The sequence below is a fragment of the Cicer arietinum genome, chromosome 6 (genome assembly GCF_000331145.2).
Source record: "Cicer arietinum cultivar CDC Frontier isolate Library 1 chromosome 6, Cicar.CDCFrontier_v2.0, whole genome shotgun sequence".
Classification (NCBI taxonomy): Eukaryota; Viridiplantae; Streptophyta; class Magnoliopsida; order Fabales; family Fabaceae; genus Cicer; species Cicer arietinum.
The window spans coordinates 66,763,069-66,779,716 of NC_021165.2; the positions used below are offsets into that span (position 1 = coordinate 66,763,069).

General features: G+C 31.9%; 3 protein-coding genes across 3 annotated transcripts; 1 reads left to right on the forward strand and 2 right to left on the reverse strand.

Moving 5' to 3' along the window:
* The first annotated feature begins 2,582 nt into the window (after positions 1-2,582).
* Positions 2,583-4,338, forward strand: LOC101512232 (protein SODIUM POTASSIUM ROOT DEFECTIVE 3). Its single transcript, XM_004505846.4, has 3 exons — positions 2,583-3,152; positions 3,605-3,680; positions 4,016-4,338. Exons 1-3 carry the CDS (start codon positions 2,691-2,693, stop codon positions 4,162-4,164), a joined length of 687 nt encoding a protein of 228 aa, XP_004505903.1. The 5' UTR covers positions 2,583-2,690; the 3' UTR covers positions 4,165-4,338.
* Positions 4,339-7,355: 3,017 nt separating this feature from the next.
* On the reverse strand, positions 7,356-8,429 carry LOC101511904 (dirigent protein 25-like). The gene is given in 2 exon segments (XM_012717292.3): positions 7,356-7,776; positions 7,778-8,429. Coding segments are annotated over 2 exon segments (885 nt in total). The 5' UTR covers positions 8,377-8,429; the 3' UTR covers positions 7,356-7,490.
* Positions 7,356-11,517, reverse strand: LOC101511575 (uncharacterized). Its single transcript, XM_027335524.2, has 2 exons — positions 10,695-11,517; positions 7,356-10,639 (listed from the first exon to the last, which is right to left on the reverse strand). The coding sequence occupies exons 1-2, from the start codon at positions 11,286-11,288 to the stop codon at positions 9,875-9,877; spliced, it is 1,359 nt and encodes a 452-aa protein (XP_027191325.1). The 5' UTR covers positions 11,289-11,517; the 3' UTR covers positions 7,356-9,874.
* Positions 11,518-16,648: the final 5,131 nt, after the last annotated feature.

The window sequence follows — 16,648 nt, forward strand, 5'->3', positions numbered from 1 at the left end:
AATCTTTTTAAAATATTTTTGCCTTATTTATTTTGGGAGGTTTGAAGGGGAGAAGACCAAAATAACTTAAAATTTATTTAATGTTGTGTTTGTATTGATGGAATATGGTGGAATAGAGTGGTAACTTATGAGATTTTATTGTTTGAATTTTTAAAAAATGAATGAAATGTGGTAACTATTAAGTTTCCATTGTTTGGATTTTTTAAAAAATGAATGGAATGGAGTGAGACATTTCGATTTCACTCTAATTTGAGGTGTATGAGATATAATTCTACGCTTTATGCATAATTCTGTCATCAAATAACCAAACAATAGAATTAATACTACGTTCTAAAATCTTTTTCTGTGTATCTCTTCTTTTAAACTAAACATATATCTCATGTAGTCCTCTCTCATTCTCTCCTCTTCATTTTAATATAGCTAATTATTTTAAAAATGAATCGGATAAATGTTTGAATGTGATCCATATATAGATATTGGTTACCAAAAATCTCAAAGCAAGGGATCGACTTAATGCAATGATATTTTTTCATTCTACATAAATTTTCACTAAAGCTAGTAAGAGTGTGTTTGGTTGGAGGTAGATAGAGGGAATGAGAAGAGTTCAACATAACTAAAAAAATCATTTCAAATATCTCTCATCCTCTTGAATAAAACACAACTATTAAAAATCTTTATTTTCTTTTTTTTAACAAAACATATATTTATTTCCCCTCATTTTTTCTCTCCTCTCCATTGAAATCTCTAAATCCCTTATGTGGAACCAAACCGACTCTAAAATACCTATATATTTGTACTTATCTACTAAAATTGTAATGTGTTATAATAACTTGATAGAATCACTAGTTTGATTTTAGTAAATAAATATGATTATATATGCACAAATAAAAGAAAAATAAATCACAAACAAGGAACCCGTGTTTTTTTTAAATAAACAAAATGAAATTAAAGAGAATTTCTAGGATACTAAAACTCAAACCAACGTGCAAAGGTTAAACGCCTTAGATAACATAAATGATTAACACACCAATTTGAAAACACATAAGTCAATTTTCAATGCCACCGTTGAATTAAACCTGAGCCAAGAAAAAGATTTGATGTCTACCAACACTTAACACAAGCAAGCAACCTCTCCTTCAAAGACTATGTTCTTCCTCAAATTCCACAAGCACAAGTAGTAGAGGTTCAATATTTTCTTGCACTTTGCACCTCTTGATGTGTAATTGTTTTGACAAAAAGTGATGTATCATTATACTAATCATTTTGCTTTTACTAAATTCATGCGGCTAAATAAAAAATATTTCCAACCTTTTCTCTTTGTTGAAACTTGTGTAGTGCTCCATAACCGACCTATTGACCTATTATTTATCCTCTCTAATCCAAATGGTCCAAATAGACAACTATTTTTATTTTCGAAACGTCGGCAACAACTTTAAAACATAGCGTGTAACATAAAAACTATAGTGTCAAAATTTTATGACCTTGCTGTGTGATTATATTTTCTTTTATGTAAGTAAGTAATTCGTTGAATTTAATCAAATGTTACACTCACACAATATGTCCTCTAGTGGTTCTATTTTTCTACACTTCCAAAATTTGATCTTTAAACGTGTCTTCCTAAGTTTGTAGGCTGCACCCAAACATTACTTTTTAATTTCTAGCATATCCACATCAATGGCACACCATGCCACAAATTTGCATCCAAAACATGAAAAAGTAGTAATATTTAGAATTCTAAAAACTTAAATTGTGGGCCCACCGTTTTGTAGAAAAAGAGATTGTCATCTATGAACCAATGATGCACCAATAATAGAAGTTGCTAGTCATCCCTAAACTTTTGTTAATTCCACAACTAGTGGTAGTAATCATATCACAACAAAGACTAGCTAGCACACTTTCTGATTCCAAAACAACTAAAAAACATAATAATGAGGAAAATAATCAAGGCAATTTGTTAAGATGCAAAAAAGTATTACATGCGGTCTAACACAAAATACTTTATGAAATGAGAGTGGTCACACAAATATTGCTAAAAATACTATTCCAATATTAGCATAAGAAATGTATACAAACTCAATTCATTCTCTTAGAATAACAATTAGAAAAGAAGTATTTTTCATATGAAAAAAAAAGACAATTATAGTTGTTTTAATCATTTATTTTTAATACAACTTTTTGAGCAATATTTAAAAATTAGTTAAAATTTAAATAACAATTAATATTAAATAAAAGTTCACATTTCTAACTGAAACAATATTAATTCAACAAAAACAGAAAAACATATGTATTAATAAAATTTTTACATAAATATTCATTTAGAAATACCATCTTAATAGAAAATCAATAATATCATGAATTTCTAGTTACGAGTAAACTAATCATTATTAAAAACCCATCATCCTTATAGTTTTGAATGATTCTTCCCTCTATATCCCCACTATATTGCATATGAAACACTTTCCAACTTATAAAAATAAAATACAACTTTGAAGATCCACATTAATCCGAAATCTTGGAAAGAATCATTACAAAGTGGGACCAAATAATGCATTATGACTCTCTTTTTCTATCATTAAAAACACCCTTCGGTTACACTCTCTCTACCTTCACTAGCATCATATACTTGTTAAAAACCCATTTTCCTTCCAATAACTCATTCTCACTTAACTACAAAATTTCAAATATCATCAATGAAACGAATGGACATGTTCTGTTCTTCCCCTGCTTCAACAGAAGTAATACATCAAAGTTCTATTATGCTTCGACGAAGCAGAAGCACCAAAAGCTACTACGAACATGAAAGAAGGAAAAACCAACTTCATCGTGCTCCTTGTTCATCTCAATTATTACTACCTATTAATCCTAAGCCTTACTTTGAGAAACACCGAAAGAGTTCAGCAGATAAACAAGTAAACAATGACACACGTAGAAAAAGTTCTGTTCATGTTAAAGATTTGTCTTCTAATTATCCAAGTGTTGCTGATTCTTCTAGAAGATATCTCCTTGATGATAAACCATTCATCGATTGGGTTTCTGAGTCCAACAAAATGGTTTCTAAGCTTGATGATAAAACCATGTCCATGGATATGAAAAGAAAGGATTCTCATGCTCTTGTTAAGTTCTCTTCTTCACCTCTCTCCTCCAAGGACCAGGTTTTTATTTTTATTTTTTATTAATTATGTTTTATGTTTGTTATTTCTTTCTCAATAGAATGTGAGAAGGAGACTAGAGTTAGTTGGTATTTTTGTAGGGAGAATTTAGATTGTTAAACTTATTGTTATTAACTACTTTGTTTTTTTGTTACATAAGATCATAAACCATATGGACACATCTTGTCATAATCTATATCACATTGACACTTTCAATTAAAGATGTGTCTGATGTTCGACTCTGTCATCGACATGTGTAGTCATAATCATATAAGAATGATATTTTTTATTAAAGAATTGTATGGTTCCGACACCTAATACAACATTGAAGCATATGATTTAATCATTTTTATTTTTTTTTAAATTATTATTGGTAATTATGCATTTATGTCTAATATTTATGTTTGTGTGAGTTTTATCGCCTATAATGATATATATCGTTATGAAACCTGCAGGTTGTGGTTCTAAGGGTGTCATTGCACTGCAGAGCCTGCGAAGGAAAAGTCAGAAAACATATCTCAAAAATGGAAGGTAGGTTGGAGTTCTTTTTTTTTTATGAGTTCAATGTTAGATTAAATTCCATAAATGGTTTTCTTTCTCCATATATTATATTAAGATTCTGATTGACAAAAATGAGGAATATATATTAAGTTAGCTAATTTTATTTAAAGTATTTACTAAAATTAAAATAACATAAACAAATATTTTTATAATCAATATTTAAATGGACAGTTAACAAATATAGTTATTGGCTTAAACGATATTAGCTTTTTTTTTTTTTTGCATTTTCAAATGGACCCAAGTGTACAATTTTTTTTATTTTTATAAAAGCTTTTATAGTTTTGGTTAATGATAATGCTATGTAGGAGTGACATCATTCAGCATAGAAATGGAGACAAAGAAAGTAACCATTGTAGGAAACGTGACGCCATCAAGTGTACTGGAGAGTGTATCCAAGGTGAAGAGTGCACAGCTATGGTCTTCTCCAACATTATCATCATCTTATTTCACATAAATTAACTTTTTTTCCACCTCTACCTTTTCCTATGTATTTTAATGTTTGTTTGGTAATCATTAAGGAATGTGGCTCTTTTATTAATGTTATTGGAATATAAATTTAAATTTGACATAAAATATGACATAAATACAATACTATATAAGATATGATCAGGTCATGTATTGTTTCTATGTATTGTTTTTCATAAAATATTGTATTTATATCTTATTTTGTGTCAAATTTTGTATTTCAACGTGAATTATTTGTTTATATCATTAAGAATGTGAGTACAAAAAAGTGAGAATGCATGATTACTTGGTGGGGTCATAGCAACTTTATTGCAATTTGTAGTACCAAAATGCAATTTCCTTTTTATAAGTTTGATGACTTGTCAATCCTAATGTGTGTTGTGTAAATTAATAAGACTTTTAGTTAGATTGGTTTAATGAATCCCTTTCTTTCCTTGTTATTGATCACTCCTCACTCAAGTATATATAACTTCATTAGTCTTTTTATTCGGTCATGTTCTTGAAATTCATTGTTGAGCTATAGAAGGAGTAATTAATTATGAATAGCATGAAATGGAGCACTTGAAAAGCAATGATAATGATATGGGTGTTCACTAAGCATGAGAAGAGTGTTGCAAATAATTAATAGTTGTGGAGACAAGTTAATGCATGCGAGACTGACAGTGTGGTAGCAGGCAGCACTTAAGGCCAGGACAGGCTGGTTTGGAATGCATTCTTTTTCTTTGTATTTTCTTTTTCACCTAAATCCATGTTTGCTAAATGCTACCTTGTTGTTGTGGGTCATACCAAATTACTAATGGGACCAATTTTTCCTGCACTCTTTCATCACACACACAATACACTTTACACTACACCACCTACCCTTAATCTGTTGCACTTTATTTTGCAGTTTGTTATAGGGACCGGTATACTCTACGGGTCCGCATTCACATAGTTAGACATTGATGATTAATATTATACCGTTTAAATTTAAATTTGATATTTTAAATTAGTTAATTGTTTAGGTTGTTATTACTATTTATTATCTATGATAACTATTGAACTCACAACTTGATTATCCCATAAAAATTATGTACCTTTAGCATATATGAGAATGGAGAAATGGCAAGAGATTTATCATTCCTAAAGATTTGAGTAAACTATTCTCATTTTAGTTTCTATCTAGGTTTTTGCCATTAGATATTGAAAACTTAGCGAGGATGAGAATAGTTTATCTCATCGTTATTTTCTCAACATAATATCTCTTTTGTACTAAAGAAATATGTTATAATGATATAATTTTTTTGAAATAAAATATAATAAAAAACGATAGTTAAAAATGGATATATTTAATTAAAAATTAAGATAAAATATATTAATTTTTCAATTAATATTTTTGTTTTCTATTATTAATGTTAAATTCTATTGATTCTCACTATTAACATCATATTCTAAATTCCTACCAACAACAAAGAACGACAAGAGAATTCACTTTTTTGGAGTTACCTATTGAAATGGTCTCATTCACTTTGATATTAGTATAGTAGAAAAGATGTATGTATAAAAAAGGAGTGTGTAAGTCAAACCATTAGATTGCTTTAAAAAAAATTGATAAACTTTTAAAAAGGTTTTATTGTACAATAAACATATAATTTGTATTCAATATAAAAAGTATATGAAATTTATAGAGTATGCAATTTTATACTTGTTTTTAACAAATTTTACATTACTTGTAATATTTTAATAATTCCTTTTTTTTTTTATATTCAATTTGGTCTTTAAGAAAAATAAAAACAACTCTTAATCCAACTATCTTAAAAATAGAATAATTAAGTCTTTAACAATAATTGAAAAATAATAATTTAATTCTTGATATTAATTAAAATGAGACAATTTGATTCTTAGAATATTTTTTTTTCTTTTCTTTTTTAGCATTCAAACAATCACAGTGTACAAAAATATAACGTTAGAACTATGAACTAAGTATATGTATTTTTAAGTAAAAAAGAATCATGTATTTTATTTTTGGTACACAGTTGATATAATTTTTGTGTTGATATATTGTGGATCTTTTAGAATTATCAAATATTGTTGATATTATTGAATAATCATTGTCATTGGATGACTTTGTTCAAATGTTTTTTTTACTCAAACTTTATTTGAATGCTAAAGAAATTAAAGAATTAAAGTGAATATATAATTTATTGAGGAATAAACTAGTTAGGGACTTTTTGTGTTGTAGAAGGCAAATGGTTTCTTTTTTAATTATTTTTAGGACCCTAAATTTCTTTTTTTGAGATGATTCAAGTAGGGACTAAGTTGTCAAGTTTTATTTTTTCAAAAATTAAAAGTGTTTTATTTTTTATTAATCAAGTTGAGTCTCATAGTTTTTCTTACAAAATAAAATGGGTCTTCACAAAAAAATATTTTAAAGGTGTGTTAAAATTCTTAAAATTTCAAAATTTGTTTTCTTAAATGCAAAGTTTCTTTTTTATTTTTGGTTAACAAGTGTCCATAGCAACACCTTCAAAAAATAATTAATATTATTCAACCAAGCCAAATATGATTGGGTTGCGCTGGTAAATCATATACAATTCAATCTTACTAGATTGAGGCATGTGGTTTGCCCTGGATTTGTTGTATTTATTGCATCACGCATTTTTTAATATCAATTGTATGATCTTAAATTAATAGTCTAAATTATTTAAAATATGAGGATGATAATTCTGATAGTATCAGTTTCTTTGGTTTGCATAGAATGGGTACACATGAGTCCTATGTTGCTGTAGTTGGAGAAACTGGAAAATATGAAAATGCAAGAGGGTATGCCAAAGTTGGGAATTTCTATTGCCTTATCAACAACACCAAATTACTAATGGGATGGAAACACTTTTTCAAATTACTGTTTACTTAGGATAGACAAATAGTTACATTTTATTCCTTTGTTTTATTCTCAACTTGAGAATAACATGTGAGATAGTTAATCTAAAATACAAATAGTAGTAACACAAATTTAAGAGAGAACAGCTTATCTGAAAACCTGTCTGAGTCACAATCATAGAACTGTAATGATGGCAAGGCTACATGTTCAAGTCTAAGTGTTTTTTTGACCCCAAAAAGAGTCTTAGACAGTGTTTCAAGGCCTGGCATTCTAGTATTAGAATTCGTATGATAGAGAATAAAAATACAAAGTCAAAGAAATATAGTGCAATACAATCACTGATTAAGATTCATTACACGAAACACAAATATTTTGCTAGTTTTGTAAGCTGAAACATAAAGTTCGTTCGTTCATTCATTGATGATAATATATATATAAATAAAAGACATGATAAGTTAATAGGCAAGATATGCAGTAAGGTGCAAGAGAGTTTCAAGTCCATCAGTGTTGTGTTGCTGGCCGGTAACCGGAAATGTCTTAATAATAGCAAACCCTTTTGCATTCACATACTTTCCTGTTCCTCCAATGATGGCAATTTGTGATTGTGACACTTGTGTTCTGTGTACTCCAAAGAAACTCAAACTATCTGCATAACCATTCTCTTCAAACTTTGCAGTGAAACCCATTACTTGACTTATTCCATCCACTGAACTTGCTATATAAAATCCTTGTGCTTTCCCTCTCTTCCCCTTCTGTTATTTCATCATCAAATACTGTCATTGTACCAAACATCAGCTTTTGCACCGTCGTTCCTTGTGGTACTTGATTCATATTCGTCAACGGGAAACCATTTCCATTGTTCCCGTTATTGTTATTGAACACGCTCCCTGTGTTTCCGCTCAGTCCGGTTAGGAAAGGAAGGTTGTTGTTGTTTAAAATTCCGTTGTTGTTATTGTTTTGGGGAATGCCGTTGTTTAGAGGAATGTTTGCACCGTTGGGCTTTGCGAATGCGACTTGAGCATTGAGGGCGGGATTTGTTATGACTCCGGTCACTGCTCTTGCTGTTGGATTGGAGCCGCCGAGAATGTCATGCATGAAAAATGACAGTGTGTGGTGCTGCTCGGGAATATCACTGGTTGTGGCTGCGACTGCCGGGGCACCAAGTGGAGGGAGAATGGAAGAAACAGGGGACTCTGCAAAATCACCAGCTGGTTCTTCTGGTGTTTCTAGTTCATCGAGGATTCGGCTTGAAGTTGTGGAAGTGACTGTAAGGAATATCAATGCCATAAACATTATGGGTTTGAGGGGTATAGTGGTAGCGATCGTGTCAAAGCGTGCCATGTTTGTTAGTGTTTGATAGTTCAATATTGCGTTTTGATGTGATGATAGAGTTATGGGAACATGTATAAATAGCAAGACTTGAAACACCACTAACAGTAATGTATTATTATTATACAACAAAATGATGGAGTTGATGAGAGGAGTTGTTGTGTATATATGGAGCTGATAACTATCTTTCAGCCCTCCCTCTTTCTCATTGTAGTAGTTAGAACTAAACATCAAGTATTATATAAATAATCTGTCACTGGGAACCTCAAGCCAATAAATTCTAAAATACTGATTAATTCTAAATAAATGACAAATTCAGTTGGCTAATTGAAAAGAAAATATATATTAATACTCATAAAATCCATTCTTTTAAATAATTTTTTTTTTTGAAGAAGTAAAAGGAATATTATTAACAAAAGAACCAAAGAGGCATGAGATGAGATGCCAATACAAGTGTACATTTTACAGCAAAAAGCTTTCTAACAGACCAACAAAGAAACACCTGACATAAACAACACAAACCACACCATGCTCGACTAATACAAGCACAATAAAATAAAAAGATGACAACACACTCATTTCACCTTGACCCTCAGTCATATGTTAAAAGCCAAAATCAGCAACTGCACCTTCACTCTTCATTACTGATGCCACTACTGCGAAATCTCCGGATACCAGCACCTGAACGCCAGAAAAGATACCCACAAGACAAACTATAATTGCCTGAGAACATCAACGACCCACCCAATTAAGATTGAAGCAGATCCTCAAAAACACTCTAACGGTTGTAATAACCACTGATTAATAGAGTAATCAAACCCGTTCACTTTGCTTTTTAGCCATCACCAAGCCAGAGTTTGAATTTCCTCTATCCAAGTTTCGATCAGCCCCTCCTTATTTTTTAATATCTTCTCATTACACCCCTTCCACAACACCCAAACGCAAGCAAATCAAATAACGCTGAAGCTTTCTACCTTCACTCTTCTGCTGTTCAACAGTCCCGCAAAGTGATGAAAATTCGACGTAGCGTCTATGTGCAACGCAGTGGACAGATTCAACCAATCATTATGCGATGTCATCTTTTAAATAATTATTAAACTGCATATCAAGTTTGCACTAGTATCAATGCTTTTTTAATTAGTATATGGTGTATGCGGTCACTAAGGATTCCAACCAAAATAGAAACACAGAATTCAACCTTTGGGTCAACTTTCAACAGAACAGTTTTTATACCAACCATGGGAGACCGCAGATAAAAAATATCAGCAATTACGGACTCCTGATACTTTACTTTCATCTCATCTTTCCAGCAGCATTTATACACCCACTCAAAACAATTTGTTCATCACCTTGAAATGTAAACAGTTCTGTGCCAAGAAAACCAATATCTCAGTTTCCCATTACTAGAATCAGGGCAAAGTGAATTCAAAATGATGACGCCCTGGAATGGATCAGACAAAAAAATCACCACAAAAGATGTATGCAATTGGTTAATATTGATTGATTAAAATTAGATGGACAAAGATGTAATTATATTCATAAGACCACTTGCAGCCTTATCATCCTCACTGCAAGCAAACTTTATCACAGTTTCCCAACTCTCCAAATCAAAATCTACCTTTCTCTTCTCCATCTCTTCCAATACAAAGCATCCACCATCAACATTCCCAGACTTCAACAATCCAACAACCAAACAATTAAACGTATCGGACCGCGGGCAATGTCTACTTGCCAACATTGCATTCAAAACATTTAACCCTTGCTCAAAATCCCCACTCCGGCACAAACCATCAAGCATCATCCTGTATGTAGCTGCATTTGGCTCACAACCACCAATCTGCATCTCCATCAACATTTTGTAAGCATCCACAGTTTTACCTTCCTTGCAAAGATAATTCACCAATACATTGTACGACACGACATCCGGCTTAAGCCGCCTCTTTTTCATCTCGCGGAGTAAAACCATAGCCTCATCAATCTTCCCTCTCTTTCCGAGATCATTCATCAAAACAGAAAAATTCACCAGCTTAGGTTTACATCCGCGATACGCCATATCAAACATTAGCTTCTTAGCTTCCTCATACTTTCCTTCAGAGCACAAGCCTTCCATTAAAAGCGCATAGGTAACTTCATTAGCACGTTTTCCTTTATGTTTCATATCATCAAGCAAGGTCATAGCTTTATCCAAATCACCCTTTCTAGACAAAAACCCAATGAGACTATTATAAGTAACAACACTTGGCTGAACTCTCTTCTGAAGCATTTCATCAAACACCTCGCACGCTCTTGCACACTCACTGTACTCTATTCAGAAGCATTTCATCAAACACTTCACACACTCTTCCCCACTCACCTTTCGCCAACCACCCTTTGATCATTATATTGAACGTGACAGTATTTGGACGAAAACCCATTTCATAGGAACGAGCGAAAGCGTCGTTTGCTTCGGAAAACATACGATGGTCAACGAGAAGATTGAGAAGCGCATTTAACGACTGCAAAGTTCGAACGCAATTGTATTGCGGCATTGTTTGAAATAGATGAATGGCTTTTAAGGGACCGTAATGTTGAAAGAGAGCGATGAAAAGGGTTTCTTTACAATGCATGTTGGTTTGTTTGATTTGAGTGAGTATGGTTTCGACGGCATGAAAGTTTCTAGAACGAGCGAGTTTGTAAAGCAATGCGGCGTAGGAAGGGTAATAGTGTTTGTAACCGAGTTGGTTGTAATGGTGAAAAAGAGACAAAGCTTGTTCTGAGTTTTCAACATGTTTGATTTCGGTGATGAAAGGAATGTGTTTGCGATGGCGAAACTTTGAAGTTGACCCTTGAGGTTGATGTGAATTTGTGTGGAAAAGAACGTTTTCATTATGATAACGAAAGAACAATAGATTCCGATTAATCGCGTTGGCTCTATGATACATCATTCAACCGGGAAGAGAGAAAGATTTCATTCAGTTCCAATCGAAACTTCGATGGAGGGGACTATCTGAATTGAAAATTACTCTAAGGACAAAAAATATTAAAATAATTCATCTATTTATTTTTCAATTTTGCTACCAACACCCTTCAAATGTATTAAAAAATCAAAATTATCAAATTACTGCTCCTTTTATTTCAATCTTTTTCATCTTCATTAACCTAAAGCATCTTCTTCCTCTTCATTCTATCTTCATCATCTTCATTCAACATCTTTTAATGTGGAGGGTCATCGTGTTATACTTAATGAAGGTACTTCTAATGTGGAGGGTCGTCGTGTTAGGTCAACTACTTGTGCACGGACACAACGACGACGGGTACAACGGCAACAGGAAGAATCCCAACCCGAAGCTCAACCTGAAGCCCAACCAGCTGACATAAATGAACCTCCATAGGATGATGGATATCCTAGTGGTCCAGTTGATAGTTCTGTCCTTAGGACATTCGACGATCATGCGGCGACTCCACTTTGGGATGACGCGATAATTTTTTCAATCAAATAAAGTTAAATTATATTTTTTAACTTATATTATTTCACTTAATTAATTTCAAGATCGCAGAGAATTAAGGGTGTTTAGCAACGGTAAAAAATTAATAGAAGTTGTTATTGAACACGAAGAGGTTGAACAACTGGTTAAAAACTCGGGACTATATTCTTTGCGAAAATGCAGCTACAAAATGATCGACAAATGAATCATTTATGCATTCGTATAGAGGTGGTATTGTGATACCAATAGTTTTCATCTCCCAATTGGAGAGATGACGATTACTTTGGACGACGTGTCCTCTCTACTGCATATCCTCATCACCGATGCATTCTTCAGTGTTAATGTATTTAACAAAGATGACGGTGCATATATATTGGAAGACCTTCTTAGAGTTAGTCACACTGTTGCTTATGTTGAATTTAATGTCACGCAGACAACCACAGTTCGGTATAATTGGTTACTTGAGGTATAATGTCAGTGTTGTCGTGACCAGCATTGGCAAATGGCTGCGAGGATATTTCTTTTGTTTTTAATCGGTTGCACACTGTTCAACGATAAGAGTGACTACGCAATTAGTGTTGCCTAACTTGACTGCTTCCAATACCTTAATTCTTGTGGGGGGATATGCATGGGGTACAACTCCTCTTGCTTACCTATATGACAATCTTCGATAAGCCAACATGTATTAAACCAGAACTATTTCAGGGTATCTAACACTTTTACACGTAAATTGTATGGTTGTTTATTGTGTTTATAATTTCTATTATTAATGATTCTAAACTAATGATATGTTATTATATATGTGCAAGCGTGGGTCTATGAATATTTTCCTACAATATGTAGAGATTGTTGTAAATTTTCTCCTAGTTATGTTGAAGACTATCCTAGAGCACTTAGATGGAAGCCTAAAAGGGATAAGAGTTTGGTTCTTCTATTTAGGAAAACTCTTGATGAGATTGACATTAATGAAGTCTGTTGGACACCATACGAGGAGCATCAAGTGAAGCGATCTTTTGAAGAGGTTTCTTTATTTCGAGGGTGGATACGCTGGGGTCCGAAGATGTATGCGCATCTGCCAGACAAAGTATTGTGTCAATACGGTAATGTCCAAACCATTCATGGCTCACCGTTAGAGGTAGTGGGTCAAACGACCACACCAGAGGAAATGGACATTATGTTTACACAATACGATGTGCATGTAGTGGATGTTGGCGCAGTTGTGCAGGGACATGTAGTCTGCTCGAATGATTATATTTACTGGTTTCGCAGAATTTCTCATCCATACATCATTCGTAGAGAACCAGTCCACGAAGAACATGTCGCCCATGCAGTTGATGCAAAACCTACTGATCATGCAGATGATGATGCCACTCATGCAGTTGATGGCGCTGATCCCGCCGATGAAGTAGTTGACATAACGGTATATTAATTAGTCATATTTTATTTTTACTAGTCACATTTAATTTATTTTAGCTATTCATATTTAATCTTCATTGATTACACAACCTTGATTCACGTAAATGTACGTGAATTAAGATTGCGTACATACTGAGATGTTTAATTTTCAAACTCCATTGATTACACAATCTTAAACCATGTACGTTTATGTGAATGAAGATTGCATACTTCCTGAAATTTTTAATTTTTTTCAACATACGTGAATTTAGTTCACGTAACAACACAATGTACGTGAACTGAGTTCACGTACAATCATCAGATTTAGAAAGAAAAAAAAAATCAAACTCAAAAACAGACCAACAAACATATCTTTTTAGGTCACTTTAACCACGATGTGATGACGGAACTGATGAGGTGTAGATTATAAGTGAGTGGTGTGGGTTTTGAATGATTATGAGTTAGGGTTGGTGAGGTATGGTGATTTTTTGATATATGAGTTATGAGATGTGATGAATGGTGATGAATGTGAGTTATGAGTTAGCAAAATTGTAAAAAATATTATAAATATCAAAGGATATTTTGGGCATTTTGGTTTTTTTAGAAATTTGAGGAGTGTGGGTAGCAATATTGTTCATTTTTTAGAAAGAGAGAAGCTAGGAAGAAGAAGAAGAAGAAAAAAAAGCAATTTCCTTTTCTTTACAATCATAAAAATTAAATTTTTAATCACCAATCGATAATTTGATGAAAATGGCCATCAATTTTCAAGGAAAATCCGTTCACAAGACCTAAACCCACAAAAAAATTATAGGCTTAATTGCAACTTTAGTCTCTATATTATAACTAATGGTCTCCTTATTTTAAAAATCGACAATTTTGGTGTATCTTTCAAATTTTTGAACTAAAAAATGTGAAATTGACATATTTTTAATAACATAACATACAATTCTATGATATATAACCATCTAGATACATTATTTATTCGTATGTCATTAATTAAATTAAAAATATGAAAAATTTCCGAAGTTGAAAGCTAAGTCTTTATTATGCTTTATTCTAATTTCATGAGTGTTAATCATTTTGCAATATCATATCATATTCTACGTTATTTAAAACATCTCACGTCATCATTTTTTAGTTAAAAAATCAGAAAGAGAGACAAAAACGTCGACATTTGAAATCAAGCATTTTCCAATTAAAACATTGTATCAAAGCTCCAATTAAGGTAGGCAATTAGCAAAAGGCATACCAAGACAACTTTTCTTCTTGAACCAAATGCTAACAATTCAAAATTATGTCATTTCATATCAATATTACTTCCTTCTTCACTTTCTAAAATCCTTTCGGGCCTAAACTCTAATGGGCTTTTGCGCATCTTTTGGTCTCTTCCTATGGCCCAAATGTTGGTGCAAACTATTGATCCTTTTGGAATCATGTTCCCATCGACCACACAATTTTTCATTCCCTTTCTCATATGAATTGGTATTAGGTGGGGGGATGAAGTTTAATTGTTTCTTGTATGATGGCATTTATATAGGGAGGGTTTGGAGCGTCTGCTTCATGCACTACTATTTCCTTTCCTACATTTAGAGCTGTCAATTTAACAAACCCTCTAATTATTGGCCCCAACCCACATGTTGGAGGGACAATTTTTTTTATAATTTAAAAGGCTCCCAAAAAATAAGTCACAACCCCCTAAAATTTTGGGGGCTCAGAGGGCTTATAGGGCCACGTTTTAAAAAAAAAAAATCAATTTTTTTTAATTCTTTTCGATTTTTTTACCGATAAAAAAATTTCAATTTATTTTTCGAAATTTTTTTATTGGAGAATAAAAATTGATTTTTTTCGAGAATTTTTTATTTATTTTTCTCACAAAATTTTTTGAGAAAAAAAATTATTTTTTAATTTTTTCGAAAAAAAAAAAATTCAAAAATTTTTCAAGAAAAAATCTCAATCTTATCAAAATATTGGGGGCCTATAAGCCCCATGAAACAATGGGCCAAGATTTTAAAAAAATTATTTTTATAGGGGGCCTAATATTAAGAGTTTAATAGGAAAAAAAATTAAGGGCCTAGTAGTTGGGGGCTTTTTTGACAGCTCTACTTACATCTATGTCTACCGCTTTTTGTGTTTTTTTCAGCACCATCTAAATGTTAAATAGTTCTGAGATTGTCCATTACACTTAGGGATGGGAATAGGCTAGGCCGTCCGTCATGGGCCTAAGGTCTAGCCTACTTATGATCTGGTCTTGCATGACCTATTTAATAAAAAAATTAGGTTCATGCTGTTTTTAAAGCCTATTTGTTTAAATAGGTCAGACTCAGGCTTATAAAAAAACCTATTAGGTCTGACAGACCGGCCTATATATATTTTATTATTTATTAATATTATTTATTATTATTATTATATTAATAATATTATTTCCTATTTTAAATTCTATCAATTAGGCAATCACTCAGTGAACATTCCATATTCGGTAGCGATTCTATATTTGGTAGTCATTCCATATTCGGTAGCGTTCAATTAGTCAATGAATGAGTAGTCGTTTCATATTTGTTTAAGAGGTAATAATGAGTGTGTTTGTTTCAAAAAAAAAAATCTATTATTTAACACAAAAAATTATTTTTTAGGGTTTAAAGGATAAATCTATTATAAGATATAAGAGTTTTTTTTCACTAATATAAAATATGAGAGTTGTTGCTAAAATGTACTATTTTTTATATATAATTTATTTATTTATTATATTTTGTCATTCAATAATACAAATCTATAAGATATTTTTAGAAAACTCTTCATTAAAATCCTAGTTATAAAATCTTGTAAGGAGTATTTTAAAATCTAGTGAAAAATATCTCCAGTACGAGAGCTGATTGATCAATTTTAGCATTAAAATGACAATTGATTTGATTGAAAAAGGAATTATCAGGTTTCAGGTTTACGTTTCATTAGAAAGAGCTCAATATACCATGAATACTCGTTAATAATGATTAGAAAAAATTGTGATCCATTAGTGGATGGTATAGAGAATAGACCCTAAATGTCAACATGAATTAATTTGAAGCATTGAGTAGAATAAGATGTACTTTGAGAAAACAGTGAACATAATTGTTTCACACGTGGACAAATAAATTTGTTATTGAGCACCTAAAGAAGTCTTCACATTGACAATCATATTTGAATCTACGACCTTATGAGTGTGAGTCAACTTTTTATCAATTGAACTAATCTTAATTGATTTATAAAATCCATTCATTAATAATATATATGATTTAAAGACATCTTTGATGTCGGTGATGAAATGAATGCGCTCGCGATTTCGATGGAAAATAATCGAAAGTTAGAAGAAGGGGACAATTGCATCACTTTATTGTAGATATTTAGCATAACAACAATGATACATAAACACTCATAATTTTAGACATTCA